The sequence below is a fragment of the Mytilus trossulus genome, chromosome 4 (assembly GCF_036588685.1).
Source record: "Mytilus trossulus isolate FHL-02 chromosome 4, PNRI_Mtr1.1.1.hap1, whole genome shotgun sequence".
Taxonomy (NCBI): domain Eukaryota; kingdom Metazoa; phylum Mollusca; class Bivalvia; order Mytilida; family Mytilidae; genus Mytilus; species Mytilus trossulus.
The window spans coordinates 83,531,606-83,544,122 of record NC_086376.1 but is presented as its reverse complement, the minus strand read 5'-3'; the positions used below and the strand labels follow the sequence as shown (position 1 = coordinate 83,544,122).

Here is a 12,517-nt window from a genome sequence, read left to right as displayed (position 1 = left end):
TCTGGTTGTACGTGGCATTGATTGCATCTTCGTCACGCACTTGTTCCGTCATCTGTTCACGTTCTTCCTCTTCGTTTCATGTTCAATTTCCAAACAACTCCACCAAAGGAAATATGAATACTGACAACAAGAAGGTGTTATTCAATATCAATATAGTTTGCACTAACAAAGTCATGCAGCCATAGAACAACTAATGTACATGATGACGATTGGAATATATTAATCTGTGTATTCATTATATATTTATGTGGAATTTTCGAAACTTGCGTACCTGAACCTAAATAACCATAAAAAAATCATTTAAACCAATTGTTTACAAATCTATTAGTAAAACCATAAACACATCATACGAAATTAACAACATTTTATTTAAAAAGAAATATTCGGTATGATGTATACAGCATAGAAAGGGTCCAAATGAATGTCAATGTTTAAACTATTGCTTAAGCTGTAGTGGCGGCACAGAACTGGACTTCTCGGATCCCATTTTTCTTGATTCGATATCGTCAAACTTTTCCAATATACTCTTAATCTACAATGAAAACACAAAAATTCGGATTTTTATTAAAACGGATTTGATAATGCACAATTAAGTAGCTATATATGCATTTATTAATCGTATTGTTATTTCAGTTGTATGCTGCAGGAAGTGCAACTAATCGAGTTATATGTTATGTGCTTTTATTTTTTACTCGTTAAACCCATTTTCTGTGGTTTTTTTTTTGTATTATATTACATATGTGAGTGTGACATGAAGTTTTGATTGACAAGTTTGACTTCTCACTGACTTTATAATCGTCATGAACAACACTTCAGGTGCACTACTAACTCTGACATTATAATCGTCCTCAGTCTCGGCTCATATATAACTTGGTTTACTGTTTTTTATACGGAAGCGTATTAGGGACATAGAAAAAACAAAACTGGCAGTGAACTTTTTTTTCAAAGTCGAAATTTTGACATTTCAAATCTCCAAATTTCGACTTACACTCGAAATTTTAACTTTTCTTATCTTAAAATTTAAACTTTCTTAAATCTTGAAATTTCAACCTTTTTTTAAACTCGAAATTTCGACTTCTTTTAAACTGAAAATTTCGATTTTTTTTAAACTCGAAATTTCGAATTTTTTCTTAACTCGAAATTTCGAATTTTTCTAAACTCGAAATTTCGACTTCTATTAAACTCAAAATTTATACGTTTGCGATTACCACATTCACAGTCATTTATATCAACGAGGCGGAGAGCCATTTACATCATAAACTTCATAATAAAAAAAAAAGATGTGTATGATTGCCAATAAGACAACTATCCACAAAAGATTCATAGGCATATTTTAATTATCTAAACCATTTTAAAGAGGTTATTTTAGATAGAAAATCTTGTTCTTGCCAAAGAATAAATAAAATATGTTTCACGTTCAAATACATATTTCTAGTCTGGACTTCAGATATGTGTATCATGTGACCCCGCTATTCCGACACACCTATATTACGACATACTTTTATTCAACAGTTTGATATATAAAGACAAGGGTTAATATTTGGGTTATAAGAATGCAAACTTCGAAAACTAAAAAACTGGGGCAGCTCATTGGTCGTTCTGAATATGCATGGCATTTTTTGCTACTTGATTTACCATTGTTTAAACAAGGCAAAGTCAGTGACTTGCTATTGGTATACCAAACAGGCCTTTGCAATTGTGATGCTAAATGTCCTCAGATCTGACGATCCTATGACAGTGTTGTGGAAACTAAAACATGGAATATGGGGGGGGGGGGGGGGGGGGGATTCTGTCAACATGCATGTTCTTTACGAATGGTTTCTTTAATATTAATGATAATCCATATCTTAATTTAAGAACAAAACCAGTTTCTGAATATAAATTGCCAAAATAAGTAAATGACGCTTTAATAATTTGAGTCCATGTCTACTCCTTCTGAAATTGTAATACCTGTTGAATACTAACATCAAAGTTTTAAAAGTACTTGGAAAAGGTAAAAATTTCGAGATTTTAACAGTCGAAATTTTAAGATCAAAGTCGCTATTTCGATTTAAAAAAAAAGTCAAAATTTTGAGTTTAAAATAAGTTGAAATTTCGAGTTTAAAATAAGTCGAAATTTCGAGTTTTCAAAAAGTCAAAATTTTGAGTTTAAAATAAGTTGAAATTTCGAGTTTTAAAAAAGTCGAAATTTTGAGTTTAAAATAAGTTGAAATTTTGAGTTTAGAATTAGTCGAAATTTCGAGTTTTTAAAAGGTCGAAGTTTTGAGTTTAAAATAAGTTGAAATTTCGAGTCTTAAATAAGTCGAAATTTTCGAGTTTAAAAATAGGTCGAAATTTCGAGTATTTAAAAAGTCGAAATTTCGAGTTTAAAGTGGAAATTTTGACTTTTTATAAGTTGAAATTTCGAGTTTCAAAAAAGTCAAAATTTCGACTTAAAATTTTTTGAAAAGTCGAAATTTCAAGATTTTAGAAAGTCAATATTTCAAGTTTAAGTCAATATTTCAAGTTTAAGTCAAAATTTCGGGGTTTGAAAAGTCAAAATTTCAAGTTAAAGTCAAAATTTCGAGATTTGAAAAGTTAAAATTTCGACTTTGAAAAAAAAATGTTCACTGCCAATTTTATTTTTTCTATGTCCCTAATACGCTTCCGTATTTTTATTACATTATTATTACATTGCCCATATGTGGTTTTTTTTCCCAGTCTTGCTATCTCCGAAGCTTCATTATGAGAAGTGTGCATTTGTAATTTGTTTATTGTTGCATCCAGCAACTGATATCTTATACCTTACTATCTAAAAATATCTTAATCTAACTGTAGTGGTACTTGTGTAATTGAGGCTTTATCTGGAAACTTTTTGTACATACCCAAAGATAAAATGGCGTAAGAGAATTATCAATTTTCCGAACGGTATCTTCTGATATACTCTGCATTAGACGTTTGACTTTTACCAATGTCGTTTTACTCGGCAGTTTTGATTCATCTATTTGCATTTCATGCATCCTGTTTAAAATCTTCTGCTTATTTTTCAGTGCTGCTTGTGTGTCAGTCCAATCCTAAAATGTCAAGAGACTAAACTAGACTAAGTATTATCTGTTTCATTGGTCCATTGTGAGCAGAAAACACGGTAGACCTATTGTCTCTTTTGGATAATCATACCAGTGCCGACCTTGTGTGTGAAACCCAATCTAATGATTTTTTTAAATTCGGGGAGGGTTGAGATTAGTCATGTTTTAAATGCCTGTCCCCAGCAAAGATTATGTAAATGTTTGTTTTCCTCTATTATTTTAGCTTGCATATCTGTTATTTTTTTACTCATTTGGTCATGTTTTGCTCGTTGTTGAAGGTACTACGAAGACCTGTAGATGTTTAAATTCTCTGGTTCCTAGTGAAAATTTACCACATTACATCTCCCTATTCTCTATATCATAAAGATAATCACGTGAGCAGTCTGATAAAAATAAACGCTGTTTGTTACTGCAAAAAATAATCAGAATGAGGAAACGGCAATAACTTAAAAACAAAATTCTGTAAAACATGTTGACGAATTTACACAATAAACAACTAAAAAATAAGTTCTATTCATGACTTTTCTTATACACCTGCTTCAAGTCATTTTTTTTTGTCTGTGAAGTTTGCACTTAAGTCTGTTATTCTAAAAAGTGATTTACTTATTCCTTCTTACCATGTACTCGTCTTTAAAATTGAAAACTAACAAACAAATAGCTTTCATCACATCCTGGGCCTTTTCTGGTGGAGCATTCATATGGCTAACCTCCGTCAGAGTAAATCTATTTTTCTCTGGAATATCATGTGGCCATCTGTCGTGTGATTGTAACTTGTCCATCAATTTTATAACTTGAGAGGTTTCACTTTTGAACACTTGGGCAAATTGCGAGTTTTCAGCTTTAATTATAGCCCTCTCACATGCATCTATATTTTGTCGCATGAACGTATGACGAAACACTAAAAATAATGAATATTCATGTTAAAGTTTGACTAGAATACTTATTCTAATGCAACAACGTGTGTAACGTTCATTTTGATTGGATAACGTCACTTATTTACATGACATCAATTGACAATTGATGCTATGGAACGTACGCGCAAGCGCAGACGGCATATGACAGATTTTAAATACATGTTTTAACGTTGTTTTCTGTCAGTTTCATTAGAATGGAGATATCAATATTGTATTTTAAGCTCCGACGGCATCATTTGGGGATTTGATGGTCGCAAATACCCGTTTACTGTCTTCGCTAACGTGTCGTCAGTAAACTTAATTTGCGACCATCAAATCCCCAATTGATGCCGTCGGAGGTTAAAATACAATACAGTTATCTCCTAAATAGATGGTTCAGATGTTACTTTGAATGGAATTTCATAAGATGAATATCTCGTGAAACTCGAAGATTCAATTATGGAAATTGTTATTTAACTAATTGGTAATGCTATCTTGAAAAGTGCTGTTTGAACGAATTAAAAAAGACAAAGCAGTCGTACGTTAACCCTATGGAAAGTTGATGTTGATGGTCATATGCTTAGTGTTCCTTTAGGTTATATACAATGTAGCTCCAAAACGTTTCTACGAGTTTATTCTTCCCTGGCTTTAAAATGTTCAGAATCTGGCGTTTCTGGTGATGGAGAGAAGGACTAAGTATAAATTTAAACATGCTGAGGTTGGAAAATAGAAATTTAACTATTTAAAACGGAGATGCTGTAATAGCTAAAAGTTCTGACTTTAACAGAGCACTTAGGTTCGTGTTCCTTTTTTTTGTTTTGAACTGTAAAGTGTTTATAGGCTTCGTCTATTTTCTGTTATTATTTGTTTTGTCTGTCTATCTTCGACATACTAGTATGATCATTGATTGTCCTCTTGGTAGCTTCTTACTTTTATATATAAAAAAGGGATTACTATAGTCATGCATTAACTTATGTCGTCACCCAAAACTCTAAAAAAAACAAAATTGTCTGTATAACGTCATACTTTGCTTCATTTCCAGAAATTCCTTCCTTTTCTGCAGACGTCTAACGTCTTCATCCTGCTTCTTTTTCTGTTGACGTCTAACATAATTATGACCATTCTCCTCAAGCTCCTCCTCTTCTTCCTCGTCATTGGCTGATAACTTGAACTTTTCAGCACGACCTAGTAGGTTGTCAATCTCTTCTAAGTCATTGCTGATCAGTGCATTTTTTATTTTATTTCGATATTCTTTAACAAGAGGTCCCTATAATGAAATAAAAATATACAACTCCATTTTAAAATTGTCAAGTACATCTATTTCATTCCTGTAAATAAACAACTGGAGTTATTTAAAAGTAAAATCACAAAAATACTGAACTTAAAGGAAAATCAATTCGGAAAGTCCATAATCGCACATGGCAAAATCAAATGCAAAACGCATCAAAAACGAATGGACAAGAACTGTCATTTTCCTGACTTGGTGGCAGGTACAGGCATTTTCAAATGTAGAAAATGGTGGATTAAACCTGGTTCTATAGCGCTAACCCTCTCACTTTAATGACAGTCTCATCAAATTCTTAAAAATTCAAACAAACAAAATTTATGAATTGCTGCCTTTTATCTTGGGGAAACACTTTTTATATTCCTCATGGCTTTTAATCATTTAAATATGAGATTTGATATGATTATTTCGAGCAAAACAGAAACTATGTATTGTGACGGTAATGCCAACTGATTTCATCGAAAACCATTATTGGATGGTTCTCAGATCTAAGTTTGAAATTGTGTATCATTTTCCTGCCATATAAAGAACGAAAATAAGAATTTCACACCAATCGTAAACTAAAATCATTCTTTGGGAAACGCGTAACTTATTTTTGAAAACATCATTTTTGGACCACTTTTAGTATCGACGTTTTCCTGTCTTTTCTTCATTAATTAAGTGTTCTCTAAAAAATAAAAATAAAAAATATTACCTCTCGTTTAGCTTTCTTTGATGAAAGAAGATAATTACAAACATAATCAGGATGCCCTGGGTTAGTGTTTTCGAAAGTTCCAATTCGAACAGCATATTCATCTTTATCAGGAACATGTGCTTTTACTGTCAACTCCCGCCTCTCCGAATGTTCCGAGTATGTTTCCTCATAGGAATAAAACTGTTTTAATTCTTCACTTTTAAGTGTATTGTGAACCATTTTCACAGTTATTTGGCGCTTGGTTACAACCTGAAATTGTATTATTATTTCCTCTTTCACATTTACTTCAATTTTCCCTCGTACATGCGAGGGCATAAGTAGTCCCGATTTGAAAGATTTAGGCCCTGGACCCCAACCAACTATTCCGGGGTCTAATGGTGCCATTTCAGGAGTAACATCAGCCGAAAGGTTATCACAAAGTATACGAAAAGAAGAAACTAAAGGTGGATCTTCACCCCATTCATCCTCCCTCCCTGCAAAGATAGTTATTTTATAGGTACCTTGTTTGGGTAGTCTTATTTCAAATGACACATTTTCCTGTTTTTGACCTTCCCTCATCATAACAACATATCGAGCAATATTTGCCTTTATATTGTTATTTTCGTCCTCATCATTTCTTTGATTAACATTTACACGGATATTTTGTCCCCCTTCATTGTCATTTATTTGCGCTTCTCCGCTTTCATCACCTTCTCTAAGTGTTGTTTGCGAACCTAATCCAATATCTTGTACGAGTTCTTCAATTTTCATGTCTAATTCATATGTGAAATTAACAAATCCTAGTTCTTTTGGCGGAATTTGGAATGCAACATTACATATTCCATTTTTAGCGATCAATAAACAATCCTCATCACTTATTAGTTTTAATTTCTGCTTAAAGAATTCAGGTCTCACATAAGGTTTATGTTTGTATTCATCAAAAGTCAGCGGTTTACGTAGGAGTTGCCACTTTGCCTGTTCATCTACAGGGATATTTCTGTGAACGAATTCATTTGGATCGGTGAAAATGTAATATTTATTAAAACATTTTGTTAATTGGCCTTCACTTGCTGTTTCCTTTTGCATCATAGCCTGACCACCTTTTTCAATTTTAACATATCCACCTAGTCTGTGTCCAACTAGACCACGACAAACCCAGAAAGGATGTACGATATGCCAAGCTTTGTCTGCATACACAACATTCCAAGCATTCGTGTTTCCCTTAAGAACCGTATCATCCATCTCTCCGACGTCATACGAAGCACTTTTAGAATAGCCAGATACAATGACACATGGCATTCCTGCTTTTCTGCACAACTGAGCAAAGAAAGACGGGAAAGTTCCACGTCTGTTTTGAATCAAATGCATGTAACCACGTGGTGTGTCTGGTTTATATTTTTGGAATTTTCCAGTCTCTATATCTTGTTGACTTAGCCACAATGTAATTGCATAGACCTTTTCCTTCTCGGTTTCAAGTCCATCTACCAGATCCTTCATCAAAGACTCGTACGTCTCTGCTTTATGACTCATGTTCTAAAATTGAAAACAAATTTGATTCTGGAGTTGTGTAGAGCACATTATGTTTTAAGCAACAATTGGACATCACAGATCCACTTGATTAATACACAATAATTTATTTAATTTTATCCTTTTTGTTTTCTTTGGAGCATTATAGTGACTTTTTAACTAGGACTATAGGAAGGTAAAACCATTAACCATTTTTAAATATAAGTTTAAATTTAAATAAAAAATAATATTATTATCACAAGGTTGTAGTCTTTGTCACGACATTTAGTAACGGATGTGGTACTATCAAAGCTTGTGCTTTCATTTCATTATTGTGTCTCGATTGTATTGCAATCAAATATCTACTTACTATAAGATTGTTTAATGTAGGGATTGAAATTTGAAATTTAAATGCAATAAAAAAAAAATTGTCCAGAAAGTCTACGAAGAATTCATTGATACCAAACTTCAACTAACAGCATATGTTATCCGAGTTTTTAAATATTGTTTATAACCCCTAGTCTTTAGCTGGTATGCTGGTATCACAGTTAATGCGAATGTTTTCTGTCCATTTTCCTTCAAAACTGCAGTAGTACACACTTATTCCGGTGTAAGCAATACTGGTTTGTAGACATGCAAGTCAACATTTAACATTCTGCAGGAAGAGTAAATCAAAACTTCATTTAACACAATCAGGTCATGGTTCCCAATTGAAAATGGTGTGCAGATGAAAGATTTAAAACTAGAGGCTCTAAAGAGCCTGTGTCGCTCACCTTGGTCTATGTGCATATTAAACAAAGGACACAGATGGATTCATGACAAAACTGTGTTTTGGTGATGTTGATGTGTTTGTAGATCTTACTGTACTGAACATATTTGCTACTTACAATTTTCTCGATCTATAATAACTTTGCTGTTTAGATACAGAAAGAAACATTTGGAAAAATTACATAAATTTACCAAATTGATGAAAATTGTTAAAAATGACTCTAAAGGGCAATAACTCCTTAAGGGGTTGAATTATTTGTAGATCTTACTTTGCTGAACGTAATTGTTGTTTACAGTTTATCTTCATCTAGATCTATTATAATAATATTCAATATAATAAACCAAAAACGGCAAAATTTCCTTAAAATTACCAATTCATGGGCAGCAACCCAACAACCGGTTTCCGATTCATCTGAAAATTTCAGGTCAGATAGATCTAGACCTGATAAACAATTTTACCCCATGTCAGATTTGCTCTAAATGCTTTGGTTTTTGAGTTATAATCCATAATCTTACATCTTACCCGTATGTTCTATTTTTAGCAATGGCGGCCATCTTGGTTGGTTGGCCGGGTCACCGGACACATTTGATTAACTAGATACCCCAATGGCAATGATGATTGTGGCCAAGTTTTGTTCAATTTGACCTAGTAGTTTCAGAGGAGAAGATTTTTGAATACAGACGACGACGACAACGGACGGCGGACGCAAAGTGATAAGAAAAGCTTTTTTTTAGGTGAGCTAAAAAATCGATGTGTAATATGTTTGTTATGATGCAATAAGTAAGGGTAGGGTCTTTTCTGTAATTTCGATTACACGAAATCGTTACCAAGGTAAAAAAAAAAAGATCAAGGATACAGAAAACTAATTATACCAGCATAGCTCGAGTAATAGCACTAGCATAATTGACTTTTGCTTCTTTTCTGTGTGTTTTAATTGACTGTTTGCTTCTAGAAGTTCTACTGGTAACCGACGGCGCATGTGACGTCTTCCTAGTGTTTACCGGAACCTGTGCTCTTTTCATATTAAATCCATTTTGAACAGGAACATGCACTTCAGAAGGAGCTGGTGGGTAGTTGGCTTCTTCTGACTTTATTTCTAACTAGAAAAAAAATCCAACATTTGATGATAAGCAGTACCTAGAAGTACAAGACCAATTAATAACGTTTAGGACCAACAGCACACATTTGTTTAAACATCATTGCAAATTAAAAAGTTTACAATAACAAATATATTCTAATCAATTCTAGTGCTGTAACATTTGGTATTGTTGAAGATTTCTTCCTTCAGTTGTAATAAAAAAAAACTTGGTGACCGTTTGGTTAAAGTTTGCCACATCTCTGGAGTCTCTTAAATACTTTTTTATTGAACAAATAATAACTGTATGACTTTATTTCAATAGTTTATTTTACAATGTTATGTAAAATACTGTACTTTGTATCAATTATATATTTTGTTTGTATATGCCCCCCCCCCCCCCCTGGGGACCTAATTTGGAAAATAAAATTTATCTTATCTTATCTTATCTATATTAGATTTGAACATTGTTCAAAACAAACCTACAGGTTAAAGAAAGAAAAGAAGATGATGTATGATTCCCAATGAGAAAACTACCAAACAAATTACAGAAGAACATGGATTTAAGCAACATTATGCTTCCATACGGCCTTCAACAATAAGCAAACATCCATATTTTATTATTATCTTTCAAAGATGCCGACTTAAAATTGGGCTTTGAGTCTAAGTGTATAAAAAGAGAATGTGGTTAACATCAAGCCTTTTGGATTCTTTTTTCAAACGTGCATGTATATAATTTCCCTTGATGAGTTTTTACATACACTGTTGGTATAAGTGTTTCTAAACACATTGGCATAGCTGGCCAAAGCTAGATATTGACACACTTTTCAGAGAATGTTTGGTTTCCAATGTGCTTCAACTTAGTAATTGGTTTATTTTCAAAACTGTTTTGATTCGAGCGCGTCACTGACGAGTCTTATGAAAACGAAACACACGTCTGTCATATTCCGATCTATAAGACTGCTTTTTGCATTATCGTTAAATTGTCGAATCGTCGACGTCTTTCGTTTGTATTGACATGTCTTGTAGCAAAGTAAAGAAGATATGTACAATTACATAAAAAGGTCATATCTTAAGAACATAATTATATGCATTTTACCTCATCGCTGCCGTTCTCCTGTTCTATATCAATAAAATCAGAACTATCCTCCTCCTCTTCTGGGTCCTTTTTCTTAGAATTACTTCCGCCCATTTTTCCTGACGAATCACATCCGCGTTATTCGTGAGGACTGAAATATCAAAACTCTACGTAATAAGTACATGTATTTCTAGTAATATAGTACATTCCTTTTCGTAAGAATGAATTCAATTGTCTTAAAAATTAATTTTCTAAGATTGAAAAAGAGATAACACAATCGAAATAAAGAGAAAAACGTGGCCACGAAATGTGGAACATTTACGACACTGAGATTGATAATGGTTAACAACGATCGATCAACCAAAATCATGATGTAGTCAATTAGAACCACTGGTTCAAAAGTTTCCTTGTAAAAATCCTTCTAAAAAGCACCCGCAATTACACGGTGGGTATGGTTGTCCTGCGAGAGAACGTACTGTGCTGGTGATTTGGTCCTGACGGGTGCTGGTGATCAATGAAAAAATGTAAACAAAGACGAAAATGATGATTTTTGACGTTTTCACTAATAAAAAATGGAAGAAAACAGTTGAGATTTTTCAATTTTGTTTCTTATGGGTTCATATATAAACCATTGAAAAGTTGACCCTCTAAACTGTTTCAGTAAGCGTTACACAAAAATGCTCATTTTCAGAAAATCTCGGAACTGAAAAAATAAAACAAAAATGCTTATAGAGTCCGCTTTCTATACCGCAATCCACACGACAAAACTATTTTGTAAAAAAACATTGCAATTTATAAAAATCTAGCATTTTCTCAATTTACTCATGTCCTGATACTGTGCTGTTGGGTCCTGTCATTGTGCTGGTGGGTCCTGATACGGTGCTGGTGATTTTGGATTAGAAGTTGGTCATATTTGAAACAAATGTTACAAAATCAATAAAGTTGGGCAGATAATTGTTGTCAATAGGATCTATTACTCCTATTTAGCTCTTGTGCATCCATTTGGCTATTTAATATGTGTTTTCAAATGATCATAACTTGTATAATATAATTACATAAAAGGGCAACATCTTTTGTCCAATATCAGAGAACAATATATAGTATCTAAAATAAGAATAGTTTTATTAAGATATTAAATGCCCCTTACATTGATGCCTCAACAATGATCAAAGCCCATGCCGCATAGACATGTTTGTCAGCGCTCCGCATACCCCTCCACACTTCCACCCAACCAACCCTCCTTATTTCCTCCTTCATTGTAACAGTGGTGTACCAACACAACAATTTATCACATTAAATAATTACACAAAGACACACATTATTGAACAACAAATGCTCGCAGGTACTGAAAGCTAGTTCACATCCACATTTTCAACTAATAGATAAACCATGTTCTCATGTACAAAAATCTCAATCGTGTCGATTAAAAGTCTCAAAACTTAAGTTCACATTTTAATGTTTGATGAAGCAGAACTTTAAAGTGTGCAGTGAACATTGTGCTCACAACAGTTATTGTCATAATTATGTTTACATGAGACTTATAAAGGAATTAAGAAGGTACCAAGAAATGTTTTACAGTTCAATTCAATTATCATGAATGGAAGGTGAATGGAAACTGTGAGGGTCAAAATCTTAAATTGCTTATAAATGTTGCTGGACCCAGTTTCGTTGTCTGATCTGAATGTTCTGAAATGTGCAAGGTAGAAAGACATTTAGATTTTTTTTACTCGGAAAGTTTTGCCCTAATTGCTTGAACTTTTGCAATATTAAAGCCGATTTCAATGAGTGTGAAGACAAAGGGAATATCTTTGGTTAAATTGCTTGATGAACGGAAAAGTCATTGTTAGGTTATGTAAACTACCCTACTTTAAGAGTATCCTAGTCCGACAAATGACACATCTTTCTGTATATAGGACCAGGCTACTTCGAAAGGAGGGTACGGTTTAGCTTACAAGCAAGCTAACCAAAGATATTATGTTTGCCTATATACTCGATGGAATCGGCTGTAACTAAAAACTCGAATACATTTTAACAGACAGTGGTCATGTTTGTTGATGAATAATGTTTTTCCTAGATTCACTCTTGAAAAATCCTTTAGTAACATTTGGTCAAGTAATTTCAGAAAAGATCTGTTTGTAATTGCGGACGACAAGACAATACATGAACCTCACAC

General features: G+C 33.2%; 1 protein-coding gene across 1 annotated transcript; it reads right to left on the bottom strand.

The window, feature by feature from the left end:
• Window positions 1-349: 349 nt before the first annotated feature.
• Window positions 350-10,458, bottom strand: LOC134716861 (lim and transglutaminase domain protein ltd-1-like). Its single transcript, XM_063579873.1, has 7 exons — window positions 10,366-10,458; window positions 9,064-9,291; window positions 5,938-7,449; window positions 4,985-5,225; window positions 3,683-3,963; window positions 2,865-3,053; window positions 350-532 (listed from the first exon to the last, which is right to left on the bottom strand). The coding sequence occupies exons 1-7, from the start codon at window positions 10,456-10,458 to the stop codon at window positions 437-439; spliced, it is 2,640 nt and encodes an 879-aa protein (XP_063435943.1). The 3' UTR covers window positions 350-436.
• Window positions 10,459-12,517: the final 2,059 nt, after the last annotated feature.

Coding starts and splice junctions, on each gene's coding strand:
- LOC134716861 (XM_063579873.1), bottom strand. CDS start 10,458: ATGGGCGGAAGTAATTCTAAGAAAAAGGACCCAGAAGAGGAGGAGGAT. Junction 9,292..10,365: donor AGGAGAACGGCAGCGATGAG/GTAAAATGCATA, acceptor TTTTTTTTCTAG/TTAGAAATAAAGTCAGAAGA. Junction 3,964..4,984: donor ATTTCTGGAAATGAAGCAAA/GTATGACGTTAT, acceptor CATTATTTTTAG/TGTTTCGTCATACGTTCATG.